Here is a 16553-nt window from a genome sequence, read left to right on the forward strand (position 1 = left end):
CTCGGAGCAGGTCTGTGAAACAGACGAAAGTAAAAATGCCTTTTTGGCCCAGAAACCAGAACCTTAAAACGCACTCAACCAGAAAGCCCTCAGGTAGCATCTCAAAGTGTTTCCACCTGTAAGATGATGAATGAATGGCCCCAAGTGGGCTAAAATAAAACTTGCACTAGTTTGGTTGCCAAGAACACAGTTTCTCTCCCTCCAAACACTTGTCCAGCGTTTTAACTTTTAGATTTAGGGCTGTGAATCGGTTCTAGTGTTTCCATTGATAATCATTTTTCAGTTGGCATCATTATAAGAAAAACTAGTCATTAATATGATCTCTAATATCTCAACTGGTTCTCCTACAGAGTGAATAGAGACCCTCCTTAAAAGAATTGACATTTGGTTCTCCTAATGGCTCATAATTGGTTCTTGCATTTGCCCACCGATGCAGCTAGAACACAATATTAAAATACACTAACAATGCTTCCTACTATTCAGCTGTTTTGCCATGCCATAGTGAACAAAACCACAACAAAAATAATGAGGAACACAGTAAATAGTATGATTCAATGCACCGAAACAGAAAAACAGGGTAAAATAGACAACTTAGAATGTATTGCACCGTCCTGTACTCCAATTCACATCAACCTCAAGTGGGTGCTCCACCAAAAAAACGAATAAAGAATTATATAAAGTAGGCACACCAAAGCTTAGAAAATATACAAAATGTAAAAATTAAAAGACCTTTGCATGGTGCGTGACGTTTGGAGAACACAGGCTCTGCATCAGACTGTCTTGTACTTGTAATTCATTTGTTATTGGTATTAATAAAGTATCATACATTACGTTTCTTATTTCCATTTCTTCTGCTAACCTTGATATTTAATAATCATGACCAACAGTAGATTTACTCTCATAAATACTGTATGGTGTAGCACTGCAATTAAAAAAAACACTGTTTTGTACTGTTTGATAAAGCATAAGAATTTTACTACACATGGTTATAAGTGCTGGTTTATATTCGGGTATTTTGTGAAACTTAAAACATGCATGTTGCTCCAGCTGTGCTAATTTCTCGGTAACTCACAGATTTAATATCAGTTATAAAAGTAAATCTAATAATGATCTTCTAACTCGGTTTGTAAGTTACTATAGCTCCATTGTTTTCTTCCAGCACTGACAGTTTTATCAATTTTCTCTGTGTGCTTCAACATCTCCTCGACACGCGTCCCACAGAGACGGCACACAATTGAACTCGGTCCAATCTTATAAAGATACTTATTGATTCCCGCGCTGATGTGAATCAAAAAGGACGAACGCATGACAAAATAAAACAGAAGAGTATTGGTTTATCAGTACATGACAAGGCAAACGTAGTGTTTGGGATCGATACTGTATGTGAAGCTGAGCTGCTCACACAACAGGATGGGTCCCTTGTAGCGACGGAGTTTAATGATCACAAAATTGCATCGAAATTGGAAATATATGTCTGGGCTATAATAACTCCTGTTTTGTACTTCTTTTAGATGTAGAGCACAAACTATTAATGTTGGACATTGGAAACACACAGCATGGTGGATAGATGAGGAATGCCTGAATCTTATAAAATTGTTGGCTTCAGTTATCGATTTGCTCCATTTTCATCATGTCACAAATGTATGTTCTAGTTTTCTGGCCCGCACGCTTACTAATCATACTCTCAACATGTTTTTAATGGATTTTTTCTGTACAGTTCTTCTATGGTAGATATAAAAAGTAACAGTTTGCAAAAAGAGTCCATAGGTTCACAGTAGTTAATGCAACAACATAGAAAGACAAGCAAACTTTTACTCCTTGAATACCATACTTTTTATTATTTCTAACTACTTTTACTGATAAAGCGTATTTTCCATAAAGCAGCTTAGCTGAAATTCAAAATTGTGAAAAGCGTATAGAAATAAATGTGTATGGAACCGAAATGATGATGTTAATTGAATGTGCATAATGTATGTAATGCACTGACATTACACTGACCAAATTTGAAATAAACACTGCTTTCAGTGATTGAACAAAATAATACAGTTCTGAATGCTCAAGAGGAGTGATTCAGCTTTATTTCTAATCTCTCTGTCCTCTCAGAGAGCAATTTACTCAGAAAGAGACAACAAAACCAAAATACACAACACAATGTTGAATTAAAAAATCTGAAAATCTATCCCAATTACTAACAATTAAAATGCTAATGGAAGCAGTTAGTTAGAAGCTAGCCATACTTATGACTAGCGGTGTAATGTCTGTTTTACAAAAGACAGCAAATTCTGTCCAAAAAACATACACACTTATATTGGAAGGGATGTCAATTTACTGACCCCGGTTCATATCTTATGGATATCCAGTTCCAAAAATTAGCAATGATTACAAATCCATGCAGTTAAACCATAGTAAGCACAAATTAAATATGGTATTTGTATTAAAACAATGGTTATACAAATATCAATCAATTCTGCAAAACATGGTTAGTTTTTGTAAGGGACTTAATATTAAGTGCCTTAAAGGAAGCATGAATTAAAATCACAGTTTTAAGCCAAGCTTTTGTTATATAAGAGCGGATCATATTCAGACGAACATCATGTAAGTGTTAGAACTGAAAACGCCTTTGTTACTGAGATAGGTTGAACACCACCTCCATAGAAAAATATCAACGACTACTTCTCTAGCCCCGCCCACTGGTTCGCGCATGACAGTACTGAAGTAACAGGTTATGCGGAACCAGGTAGAGCGAGCAAGCAACAAACAAACATGCCGTTAAAGATATCTAAATATTGTGCCATCCTTGGTTGTGGAAGAACACAGTCACTGCATAACCTTCCTTGATGTGCCCTGAGCAATATTCACCCGAGATTAGTATTACATGGGGACTTCTAGTCATTTGTTTTAATTGCAGAAGTTGTCTGTGATCTTAAGGCTATGTGAATAGGCATCTCTGTGATTTGGTTGGCAAATATATATTGTTTCAAGGTTTTTTGCACCGTTTGCGAATAATGGAAGCTGTTTTAAAGTGTTTTGGTATTATTTCGGGTGCTGGGTGATATCAATAAGTTACCGGGAGTCTCCCGTTTGTTTATTTATCATGGAAACTCTCGTACATTTGAGACCCGCGATCGTGGTGATCTTTTGTCCGGATCGGGATCACTGGTCTCAAATGCTGACAGGTAGGCCTACGGTCATATATCATTAAACGCAATGGAACTATAGGCTTTACAAACTATACGCAAAGCCCTGCTATCACATCCGGGAAATAAGTCTGTTAATTTGAGTAATGTATGCAAATGCATCACATGAAATACTGATGTGGGGAGGTCATTTATAAATCACAGTCTTTAGATAATACTTATGACGTGCGAAAACTGTGAATGGTGCAAATGTGTAACCTACGTCTCTAACCAAATTCACAGAAGGCTCCAACTACGCAAACTGCTATACAGTTTGCTATACAAACTTACTTCAATGCGAACAAGTCTCAATGCGGCACGGCCATTAAAACCCAGCGGTTGCAGCGTTGGCCTCAAAACCAGTGTAGAAAATAGCCTATTACTTCTTGATTTTGATGTTTTTAAATGAACAAATGATGCGAACGTCGTAACTAGACCTCATACAACAGTATAACACAATAAACAAGCACAGTTCATCAGACCTTTAAACTTATTTGATCTACAGATGATGCTTTGGAGTTTTGTGCACAGTATGCGTCAAATGATCTGTGCATGAGCTGGTCTAATTCATCTAACGGGTGAAATCCTTGTTAAAATCAAACAAAGTTAAGGACACACAACTTTTCACAAACAAGAAAGAGCACCCATGTAACTTTTACAACACTCTACACTTGTTTTCTCAGAGGCAATTGCCGTGAGTGCCGCACCAAATTATCCAGAGGACATAGCGATCCTGATAAAGTAAGCTGTTACTTGGTAGAAAAGCTCTTAAACTGCGCTGACCTGTGCCAGTGTGTTTGCAGACGCCGAGAAATTTCCTGAGGGAAGGAAGCGGGGACGCAAATTGGACTTCCTTACAGTGTTCAATTCTGAGAATACAGCACACCCTCTGGCACCAATTACTGCCTTGGCTAACGCTCATCAACAGCTCGAGCCCGAGAGAATGACTTTGTTAGAACAACTTTTGAGTCTTTCAATACCGCTAAGTCCGCTTCTCGAGTTCAGTCGCTCCCGAAGGCTTTGCTGTGCTGAGGTTATTCAACTATCACTTTGTGTCCAACACTGAGGTGTTCCAAAATATCCGGTCCACTTCACCCCTATGTTAAAGGTATAGTCACCACGAAAATGACAATTCTGCCATGAATTACTGCATAAATTGTTCCAAACCTGTATAAATTTCTCTGTTTGGTTGAACACGGAGAAAGATATTTCAGCAAATTCTTGTGACCAAACAGTTCTTGGACCCCGTTGACTTCCACAGTGGGAAAAATGACAATGGTTGTAAAGTTGCCCAAGAACTGTTTGCTTTCAAAACTAATCAAGTCAAATCTCGCTTACCTACATCCTGCAAAATATCTTTTGTCAATAGGGTCCAAGCAATGTTTGGTTATGAGCAGTCTTCCAAATATCTATCTCTGTGTTCATCAGAACAAAGAAATTTATACAGATTACAACTTGAAGGTGAGTAAATGATGAGAGAATTTTCATTTTAGAGTGAACTGTTCCTTTAAGCTTGGCTTCTCAAAGGTGAAAAAGATCAGGTTGATATTATAATTGTCATGAACAAAGATCTTCTTTTCTTGGGCATCTGTGTGTGAACTAAAGAAGACAGATGAGAAAGGGAAGAATGTTTTTTTTTCCGACAAAGCCAACTGCATAACAAAGCATTCTAGGAAATTTCAGTTTTCTAAAATATTAAAATATTTTTTCCTCAATGTTTGAGAGAGCTCTCGGCCATCATGGCGGAACATAATATTAATAATAAATAATATTAATAATAAACATCACTTCTAGTCTAAACATTGATTCTCTTTCGCAGTTCATTTCACTCACATATCACTCATTTCATTTCCACGAAAAAAATATTTAAACGGGGAACTATCCCTTTAAATGTGAATCTGATTCCAGTTGAACAGCACTTTATCACAGCTATGTGTCCACATCTATGACACACATATACTGTACATGATATTTCAGGATGGAGATCCTTAAACTGGGTTACAGCTTCATCTTGGGAGTGCATGAACTTCACAGAGAGACTATCCAGGATGGTATATCTGTAACAACTGTCATGAACAAAGGAAAGAAGCCATTTTTCAAACCCGTTGGTCAATTACCAGTCAAAACCAACCAGTGTGCCCTCTACAAAAAAACACAACTTGCCCCTTTCTGCACACACCCAAACTCTCTTTCTGTCAATTTTGCCAGTCTTTGGCTGTTTGAACTCTATAGAAAGAACTGCCTAAAAGGGTTATTGGACATAGCTGGGTGGACTGAACACACACACACACACAGGCACACACACACACATTCTCTCTCTCACCCTGTTCCAAAACCTAGAGAGCTGCCTACTGTTGCAAAGGCTGTTCAACACAATCATGCTGCTTTCTAAAACACCCTCTAAATTCTAATCACATCACATGTATCCTTACAGAACAGTCGGATATCCATCCCAGAATGCATTGTTGATTATAAATATTCTTATGTTTTATTCAATATATAAAAAGTAGTGATGAAACACGCCATGACAGCTAGTCACAATGAGATTTGATGTTATCAATATGCTGTCATATTTGAGCTTTTCTGTGCTGTATGTTTCCATTAATATGTGACACATCGAACGCTAAAGAAGCTCATACCATAACTGCTTTTCTCTCACAAACGTATCGCTTCAATTTAGAAGAGATTTAATATTCCACTGGAGTGGAATTTGGATTAATTTAAGAAAGGATGTATGTGCATTTTGGAGCTGCGCCATGTTAAGATAACAAATATGATGAAAGAATTTTAAGTTAAAAAGCCTAAAGACTGACAAATAAATTGCTGTTTGGGCTCCAGATTAGTTATAATGTACATTTCATGTAGGCAGTGAAATAAATGCCAGTGCTTCACTACATTCAAGATTGGCCACATCTTCAACAGTTAAATCACACTTTAAATGAATCAGACATACAGTATAATCCAACTGACCTATGAAACATCATCACACCTATGCTCTGATTCACAATCTACAATCCTGTAATCCAACCGAGATAGTCTTGGTTACGGCATTAACTACAAGGTTACCAGCTACCAGCAGACAGGTGGGTCGTCCAGAGCATCTTGTTTATCTCTCAGAGACGTCATTGGTGATCTATTTACAGAGCAAACTACAAGACATACAGAGGAGGATGAAGAGAAAGAGAGAATAATTGGTGGCAGCATTTAGACAGTTCATGGGCAGTTTGAAGTACCTAAAAACAACTGCAGGGAAATGTGCTTACAACCTTGAGCGTCTGACTGTCTTTCAGTTTTAAATGTTTATGAAATATGTGTTTATGATTAAAAGGAAGTCAGAATATATGCAGACATATACAACAGGGATCACACGTAACCCCTAATGCTTTAAGCAAGAGCTACAAGTATTATATAGCCGCAAAAATAATTACTTTTTATAGGTATGTGTTTAGGTTAATGTTCACCATGTTTCATTCTGTGAACTACTAACAACATTTCTACCAAATAACAAATGAAAAAAATGTTTATTTTTTGCATTTATTTGCAGAGATTGAAAACTGGAAAAAACAGGTTCAAATAACAAAAGATGCTCTCTATTTTTTCAGACCTCAAATACTGCAAAGAAAACAAGTTCATATTCACTTTTAAGCAATACAACAGTCATATTTCTACATGTATTTACAAAAAAATCTTTTTTATGTGATAACCTGGATTTTTATCACAGTTTTTGTTTATCAATCTTTCACATTGCTTTTGGATGACTTTGTCACTCCTGAGGATTGATTTTGTTTTAATTCTGGACTCGAATGGCCAATATCTAGAAATGCTGATAAACGTAAAATTTGGAATGATGTCTAATTATTAAATTTTTTTGCGGCTGTATTTCAGTCTTTATTATTTAATGGACAACATCCACAAGAAAAATCCCAAATGTTGTCTCTTTAATATCTCAATCATTTCTCATACGCAGCAATTGAAAACTAAAATGAATAGGGAATTGAAACGTTTGTTAAATTCTCTATTTCTCTTTAGAAAAACATCCAGAAATCTCACAAATGTCTCTGTCATTAGAGTTTAAGAAGAGTTGTCAACAACCTCAGATTTCTCAACTCTGCAAATCAAAAGTCAATATTACTGAAGATCTCAATATGAACTCAAACATTTCTCATCATTTACCCAAAATCCAGATTATTTGACCTCTAAAACCTTCATAGATTTCAACAATTGCCTCATAAGCAATTTTAGGATGAAAACACAACTGGTACTGCTACACAACTGGGGGGCCCTAATTCTCAGGGATGAAAAAGCAACCTCTAAGCAATAACATTCTCTGGGTGTTTAAACTGTAATTAATAATCTCACATTCAGAAGTGTCTGAGCACTTGAAGAGATCCCACACAGCAGGGCTGACCCTCTAAAGGCCAGTACAGTGTGTGGTATTTGTCAGATTGTCAGGTTGCCAGATTCGAATGGCATAATTAGTTTGTACAGCATCATCATTACGCTTCTTCATTACACACTGTTAAGCTGTCTTCACTGCTCACTTCAGCTGATTTAAGTACATTATGATTGAAAACGAGCTGAAATTTAAAATCATTTCATGAGCAACGCAAATCAAACCGCCTCTCGCTCCCACGCACAGAAAGATCCGCAACGCGGATGGGTAGAAACACAACATGTCAGTGACAATCCTCCAATGCTGTTACATAGACTTCAATGAGAAGATTAAAGTTACAAAGAAAATAAAAAACAAAACACAGAGTCTTGGGAGAAAATAAGAGAAAAATATATCCTCTGATGGATGGTAGCCAAACAGGCGGGCAGAAATCACAGGGGTAGGAAATGAGTGCTGGGATCATAAATTTGTCCCACCTACCTGAAATGCGTCTGGGTGTCAAAAGCAGTGTGTGGATATTCCTGGAGGCAGCAGCTGGCCTACATATGCTCAACGCTGTTTGATTTGTCCGCAGCACTGGCTTCTCCACACGCTGGAAAATTCCCATTTCATCTGGACTAATCCAACTGGTCTTCAAGGCTAAAGTGTTGTTTAGGTAAACCTGCAAATGGGAGAAACAAAACAAATATTGTGTAGTAGGAGAAATCAGGCTATAAATGCCCACGAGCGGATGTTTATTTGTGCTGCAAATCGCATTTAAAATACACTGGAACGGCATTTGCGATATATGAGGCTAATAAATGCCAATAAAGCTTTTACAAACCTTAGCTCCGGTTAACAATTTCCACCATTATTGCACAAGAATGAAGATACATTTATTGAACACACTTTGAGGTTTTGTACAAACTTCCACCAATATCATTTGAATACCAAAAGATATATACACAAAACAAGCCCTAAAACTGCATAAATTGTTACTATTAAATTGACTAAAAGTCTATTTTAAAGCATTTAGCTGTTTGAAACCTACAAAACCACAGCTAAAACATGTTAAACTGGACTTTTGATGCCAATAGTAACTAAGATAAAGGTATTATTTACCCATCAGAAATGTATGATAAGTCTTTATATTTCTCTACATTTTAGAATAATAGTAAACCCTTTAAAACCACGATGACACAATTGTAACTGTGGGAATCATGTTTGGACTTAAAGCATCCCCCTAAAAAATAACTGTTATACTTTAACATCTTCACAACAGTCCCCCATTGCGTAGCAAAATCGCACATTTTTCATTTGAGCATTTTATCATCCAGCTTCTTGAGGTCTCACCCTGAGATGCTTTTAAAACAGTATTAAAGGAACATCTGTCTATGCTGGACTCTTACTGCCTACTTTTTGTTCATTATTTGGTTCATTTAAAATTAAAATGCAGTCTTGAAGATCAATCACATGTGTGACAACTAGACCCAGTCTCCCCTTATTGAAATCATGCCCATTCATGTAACATTCCCAAAAGGGTTACGTTAATTCTTAAAGCTTCATTTTGAGAAGAACAGTGTATATTTTTTAACATTGAAAGTTTTTTACCTTGTAGTCGGGCGCACGTTTTTCCACCCATCTCTTGCCGTAGTGTGGAGGCAGGACTGTCCGGTATACTTGAGGGAACACGGGGAGCAAGTCAACACCTGCAGAAGGCTGGAAACCCAACAAACGAGGTCTGGATGGCAAATCCCACTGGTAAAGACACACACAAAAGGTACAAATGAAGAACAACTCTTATTGGTGTGAAAAAAGGTATGAATGATGTGCTGCATGTCTTTCCAAGATACAAGAGTAATGGAAGCCTGCAAAAATACTAAAAACATTTCTGGCAATAGATTTCTCAGTAAATGTTTAATTATTGCAATGCCCCGTTTGTGTTTGAAATCAATAACTAGAGAAACCTCTACACCTCTTGTTAGCGAGTCATCAGCTGCAGAAAGATTTGGAAATTGACTTCTGTTTGTTACTCAACACTCCACGACTGGTAAAGACTGTGAAATGAGCTAAAACGCTGTATCGATTATTCAAAGATGGACGAAAAAGGAGTGCCAAACATACACACCGAACCCACCTTGGATACTTTCCAAGCTAAAGGTTCGTTGATGGCTCTTTGCAGAACATCCAGTGAAAAATGCTTTTGTTATGAAGAACATTATTTGTCTGGTCTTGAGTATATGGTTTTTGGAGATTAAAGTTTGTTTTTTAATCAGCGTATTGGTTTCTGGGCACCTTGAAACATAGTATAGTTTTGTAAATGAATAGAAAATGAAAGGATATTTGTGTCATATCTAAACTATTTATTAGCTTCTGCAGACGCCTATATATTTAAGATTGTAAAGTTGTTGTTTGAGCTCAACCTTCATGATCTCATTTACATTCCTGTGTTTGTCATAAATAATAAATCGGTAAACATTAAACATTAAAAAGCACTTTTTAAAACTAAAGTTCTTTACTTTACATGCTCAGTCTGAAAAACGACCATCAAGACCTTATTTTTCAAAGTTCTAACTTAAACTCCCTGTCACAAAGAGATCACATTTTCTAATCAAACCAACTCATAAAAGCTCAAATACAAATTCAGTTTTTTCTCATTAAACATCACCAAATGTCTGAAGTAAAACAGTTTTCGAATGAGATCTGACCCCTCTGAATAATACTTGACCCTGACCCGCTAAGAAGGATGAAGCTTCACCGTTTGCCAAAACATAATACAGACAGAAATGTCTTTAAAAAGTTGATTCCCCTGAAGGTCGCTGAATCATTCATACACTGGTTGGGAACAGCGTCTTGTTGACTTTCAAGCTGGAAAAAGTTTATTTGCAGACTGTATAAAGGCATTTGAGTTTCTTCAGTGTTCAATGTAATATCCCATTCTTCCTCGCGCGGCTCGGCGTCAATGCCTCTCTGCAGTGGCAGTCAATCAAAGCCTGTTCTGAAGGCTGTCTGCAACTTTCTGTTTAAATAATATATTCTACTCTTCTCAGTGCCTCTCTCTCACTGTTTCCAGCACTGTACTGCCAAGTTCATTTTTGCAGCCTGCTCTAAACATCACTATAATGATTTGAAAAACACAAGGTCCACATTGCCGTTTTGAAGCTGCCTCCGCTCGGCACACAGATTAAATGTCACGCTGAGTTTGAGCGTGTGAGGGGGATGCGTCTGCGGATGTGAGGGTCGTCCTGACTGCAGCGCCTCTAGCTGTGGTACAGTGGCACGGATGGGGATGACGGCAGGTGGCTCAAAATTTCATTCTCAGTTTTACAGTTTGAAAGGATCCCAGGGTCCAGGGCCCAGGATCCCAAAACATTACTAATCACAATTGATGTTTTGTCACTAGCTTTGAGACCATGCTAGCATATGCCTAAAACTTGACAGAATTTGGAAGCTGTAAATACAGTATGCACAGATATGTCCATACACATAAACAAACTGTGACTCATCTTGTTCAGAGGACCATATACATATTTTTGTCCATTTTTAGAATGAGAACGTCCCATACTCATGCCACCTGCCTCCAGTTGCCAATAGACAGATCTAATACTAACAGCTGTTTAATGGACATTTACAACAGGGTTGGGCCCTTCAAAATACATTTTATTAATGATAACGGCAATATAATTTTGCAATATTCTTAGAGTAACGTTTTATCAAAAACTAACGTTGTGAATGCAAATGATATGAACGTTCTGAAAACTCATAACTTTTATGAATCATAAGAATCATGTAGAAACTGTTTTTCTTTCATACATCAAAGTAACTGAGGCTGTCAGTCTCCAACATTCTGCATTTGTGTTCCAGAATATATGTCATATATTTCTGTATATAAAAGCATCAAAAATGCCTCCCAAATAGTTCAACATAATTTCAAACATATTGAACAAAATAGGACTGGTCCTATAGATGTACATCAGTTCCATGATATGGCTACTGGAGTATAGAACGAGCAATGTCTTTGTTTTTCAACTGAGAAAGTATAAATGATGCCCCTTTACCTGAACGCCGGGCAGCGTGAACTGACTCATGCTCGCGGGTTCCGCAGCGGCAGCGTGCATCACCGGCAGAAACGGGTCGCGGGACATCTGCCATCCCGACACCGCCTGAATCACAGGATGAGGGCGAGAGGAAATGAGAACCGGGGGGGACGCGGCCACTCTACACAGTCCGGAGTTGTTTGGGATCACCCAGAGCCACGGAGGAGCATCCACGCTCATGTGCCACAGCTGAGGCTGAGCTTTGACGCGCTGGACCGGGATCATCTCTGCCGCATCCTACACGAATCGGACGGAGAATGTGGTAGATGTCCGTGAAGTGGACACTGGCAAAACAGATATTGCGCATTTATCCGTATACCAGGCTCGGATTAACATCGCAACAATTAAAATAAACTATAAGATATACTGGACTTGTCGATATATGTTTGATCACACTAGACCGCGCCACAGCCCGAAAGTCCCTGAAAGTTTACCGTACCGTAAAAAAATGAGGTTCTCTGTCAGGCTGTTTGGTTCCATAAGAACCTTTAACATCCACAAAACGTTTCTAAGGTTCTCTACAGTGGAAACGGGTTCCGAACTATGAAGAGAGAAACTGTTCTTTGACTGAAAGGCTGTAAAACGGTTATTCTAACTGGAATCACTACAAAGAACACTTATAATATTTTTTATATTTCAGTAAGTGTTTCAGAGCACGTAATCATATGTAGCAACGTGCGTTTTTTTTAAGGCCAAAACAGAACTGAAATATGTAACTTCAAATAGTCTTACTACAGCATATTTAACATAACAGCATTTGCGCTAAACACATACGCATCATTGAATTGAGGTCATTTTGATAAAGGTTCCCTATTTAAAACATTCCAAGCTCCACTCCCAAATTCTGCAGCACACGCAATATCTGCATGAAATTAAACAGGTGCACGCAAGAGTGCTCTTCTGTCTAAATGAAAAAGTTATCGTTACTCTTTGTCAAACAAGACGCACCAAACATTGCATTTAAACTCACCGATTGGGGTGCTTCAAAAATCCCGTTAGTTTAACATCACTGCGGATGTGTTGTGCTAAAAATAACTGAATTTAAGAAATAAACAGATGCATTAAAAATGAAAGTATAGTTGTAGATTCTTGAGAACAGCCCCAAAAATGGAAAGTTTTCTGCGTCCAAAATGCGTATGTCCGCGCGCGGGTTCACGCACCGTGAATCGCTCTCCCCATGTGCACGATCACACCAGTGGATTCTTCACGTGCCCTCCGTGGGAATCACGTTCAAATCTGTTCGCTGTCAAGACGATGATCCTTCGATATACCCGAAGTGCTGTAACGCCCCTCCTAAAACATGTCAAATTCATCACTCGTCACATTATAATCCTTTCCGTTCTCGTGTGGCTTGGAGAACTTGTGCGTAAAACCCCTCGTAGATGAATATGCACTGTTTTTTTACAGCTTCTATGTGCGCGTCCTGCCAGTCCGCTTTCTGCGTGGTTCTGTCGGCGCTGTGGGCAGCCCACTCCAGTGCGTCAGGGCGCGCAAAGACGCACGACTCTCACTCATATGATCTAATGAGATAATTACAATATGGCCCTGTTGTGTGTTGTCTGTTTTCATTTATTAACAGCGACATGACTAACCCAGAAAATTGGTTTGAAATTACATGGATCATAATTTTTACCCTCGCGTCCTGTTCGTGGTCTGGAAGACTCCGAGTCCAAGGGCATTTAGGTCGACATTTTCTGGCTGCTTAACATTCAAGAATAAGTTTGATACTTAATAACATTGTAATGTTAAGAGAACAGAATACACACAAATTATCTATTTGGTAACATATCTCGACCTTTGGTAAAGGGTCTCGGAGACCATAAAAAACTGTCCCCTTTATACACATATCCCCCATTTGAAGTCCACAGATGATCCTCTGATAAAAAACTCACTAAAGAAGATTCAACTTCATCTTCTGCATGCATATTGTAAATCTATAAACTAATTTCAGCAATCAATACTTATTAATTCATCAGACACGTTACATTTAATGAGCACATGCATTCCCTCCGAATCAAATTCATATTTCCTTTCACTGGTTTTATAAATCCTTCAACACTATCTGTGTCCTCTGCCAGCTGACCGTCTCGTCATTGGGTTTTTCTAAATTATTTATTCTTTATGATAATGTTGGACAGCTCAAATAAATAAATAAATAAATAACTACAGCAGGAAAGGTCTGCGCTCTGATTCCTTTACAAAAGAAAGAACTCAACATTTGGGCCAGACACTGCAATAAACTGCAAGAAATTACTTGGGTTTTCAAAAGCTATTTGGTGTCACACCCCAGGCACTTCCTCTGTTCTGTTTTGTGTCGTTTTAAAATGGATCTATGGCTGTAATTAGGAAGCATTTCCCTATTCACCCATCGGCCTGGATTGGCTGGATAGGGAGCCCAAATACCCCGGGCTGTCCGTGGAACAAAATATGGCTTTGCCAGTCCTGTGGCGACAGAGATTATTAAACTGGGGCTGTTGTGTTGTGATATTCCAGTTTGGGGTCGTCTGCCTTAGAATCAATTAAAAACGCTTTGAAAGTTTTTAAATTTGTGCTCCTAAGTCTGTAGATTCTGTGTGAATGAGAAAACCAAGTCACAGTGTTACAGAGCATTACTAAAATCTAAGAACATATTTGCCACAATTACAACTTTGGTTAACTGAGCATCAGCAAAGGCCCTTTTAGGACGGAATCACTTTTCTAAATGATGTTTCAGTGACTTTGATTGACATTTCTGAGGTGCATCGCGAAAACATTCAAACAAACTAGACTTGTATATGCGTAATGTGTTTAATTACACAATTTTGTATATAAATATGATGGAATGGAATTAATGAGATGAGGATCATACCTGACGCTAATGCTAAAGTGGCCACTCCGAGCAGTTACAGTAAAATGACTCCTTGTGAATAAACTATACTTTACAGTCTCATCTGAATAGAGCAAAGAAAAAAATGGTGCAGCTTGTCAGCATGCAAGAGAAATGATCCATTGAAGCATCTTACTCACACAGAGCAAACAATAGCTTTGAAAACACGCTGCATTGACATCTAAATGCTTTGGGCGGGTTTCAAAGACAACATCAATGTTAAGTGGTCCCAACATCTGGACGTGTGATGCTCGCAGAGAGCACATGGTGAGGTTAATTGCAGGGTCAAGCTGATGTTTTTATGGACCAGAACTCTTTTAAATACTCTTATGATTCAAGTTTTTGTAATACAGCAGAACTACTTCATGAGAATGGATGTTTTAATTATACACTTTACAAGACGAACACTAAACTAAACTAATAAAGCAAAAAAGGTCTAATGGCTGTTTTCAATCAGTTTTCTTCAAAACTGCCATTGTCAAAACTGGCAAATGGCAACATTCAGAAACACTTTCTAGAGCTCACTGGGAACATAATGAGAAGCGAGGTTTGTTGTTGGGACCAGAATATTCCCACAACCGGTGCTGTACCTCGAAAGGGCTTGTTCATACACATCTGCCTCAGGCACTAGAAAATTGATATACCTGTTCTCTCTTGTTCAGAATGATGTTGATGTTGCAGTCGGGCGATTGTGATTCTAGAACGAAAACGGAAGAGGTGAAGTGTGAACGTTGTGGTTAAAGCTGCGGTTGACCAAAAATGACACATACCATTAATTATAAAGTGAAACCCAAAGAAACTTTTAAGAAATATGACGAGAAATATGACGCTTTGTGCACCATGAAGCTGGAGGAATTGTGATCGGAACATTCTGCTAAACGTTTTGGTTTGCACCATGCGAAGGAAAGAAAACCACAAGGGTTTGGAAGATCATTAGACTCAATGAGCAATTTATCATGAGTAAATGACCACCATTAGGTGCTTTCAAACCAACCAAAACTTTGCTGCTTTTTTCAGCAGGTTTGCCAGTAACTTACTGTATATTTAAAGGGGTGAAAGGACGTGGCCAAAACAAATATTATGGTTTGTTTTAGATGTAATGTAATATGTATACACGATTTAAGGTTAAAAAACGCTGTATTTTCCACATACGTGCATGTTTGTATCTCCTCTTAGCTCCGCCTCTCTGAAAAACACGTATTCACGCCATAGGACCCCTTTAATTCCTTTTTAATACTTTACTGTTAGTATTGTTTTGAGTTTGCGTTAAACTTCACTAAAAAATCAAAACACTTTGACTTGAGATTCAAAAAGAGACTGGTCTCATTACTGTTATTGCACTGCAATACTGAAAAAAATGACATTCTTTCTAAGCGTTTTTGTTTTCATTTCATTTTTGTACAATAAACGGCAAAATTAGAGTATATAACATCAAAAAATGTGATACAAAGATGATCGGCTACAAACCAAGAGTCACAAATTTTCCCTTTGAGGAAGATCCCTAAACCGAGGTTATTCCAGACACATTAACTCTAAACACAACCTCTTTGGAAATCAATACATTTTTTGTTAAATATATAGTGTCTGACCTCCGCTACATCAAACCACAAGCAGCAGATTATGAGACTGTCTTTAGTCTTTTTTTTAATTTGGTGTGAAGTACAGGTGGGTGAACAGCAGTGCGGTGTGACATGCAGACTGGAAGTGTTCTCTTTAGGGAACGCTTATGACAACTCATGTGACTCCTTAAAGCACCACACCAATACAGAATGACGGGCCGATATGTTTGTGTGTGTGTTTCAAACCAAATATCAATCACAGTTTATTTATATCCATTTTCACCAAAGCCTTTTTTAAGGAAAACAATGTAATGTGCAAGAAAACATTTCACTCTTTAAGATTTCCAGATGTTCTAGAAACATTCTTTGTTTGCGTTGTTTGTTTTCCGGTGTCATTAAACCTATATGTGTTTGAGCAGATAACAGCATTAACGGTTTTCCATTTCCTCAGCCACTTTAAAACTTATTACGGCACAGTTCAGT

At 38.0% G+C, this 16553-nt stretch overlaps 1 protein-coding gene and 1 long non-coding RNA gene across 6 annotated transcripts in view; one reads left to right on the plus strand and one right to left on the minus strand.

The window, feature by feature from the left end:
* LOC130438559 (uncharacterized) overlaps positions 1-9820 on the plus strand; it is an 81670-nt gene extending 71850 nt beyond the window's left edge. For both annotated transcript variants that reach the window (XR_008909344.1, XR_008909345.1), the window contains 2 exons: positions 9167-9328; positions 9534-9820. This is a non-coding gene — a long non-coding RNA (uncharacterized LOC130438559). The remainder of the gene's footprint in view (positions 1-9166; positions 9329-9533) is intronic.
* The window catches only part of tcerg1l (transcription elongation regulator 1 like), a 72103-nt gene extending 59016 nt beyond the window's left edge, over positions 1-13087 (minus strand). Inside the window, exons 1-5 of one of the 4 annotated variants that reach the window (XM_056770490.1) lie at positions 12806-13087; positions 12616-12680; positions 11607-11929; positions 9160-9306; positions 8050-8230 (exon numbers count right to left, since the gene is read on the minus strand). In XM_056770490.1, coding sequence (XP_056626468.1) covers positions 8050-8230; positions 9160-9306; positions 11607-11870 — 592 coding nt within the window. In that variant the 5' untranslated portion in view covers positions 11871-11929; positions 12616-12680; positions 12806-13087. Of the gene's footprint in view, positions 1-8049; positions 8231-9159; positions 9307-11606; positions 11930-12615 lie in introns of all 4 variants that reach the window. The other 3 variants (XM_056770491.1, XM_056770488.1, XM_056770489.1) reach the window with 3 other exon arrangements.
* Positions 13088-16553: the final 3466 nt, after the last annotated feature.

The sequence above is a fragment of the Triplophysa dalaica genome, chromosome 17 (genome assembly GCF_015846415.1).
Source record: "Triplophysa dalaica isolate WHDGS20190420 chromosome 17, ASM1584641v1, whole genome shotgun sequence".
NCBI classification, from domain to species: domain Eukaryota; kingdom Metazoa; phylum Chordata; class Actinopteri; order Cypriniformes; family Nemacheilidae; genus Triplophysa; species Triplophysa dalaica.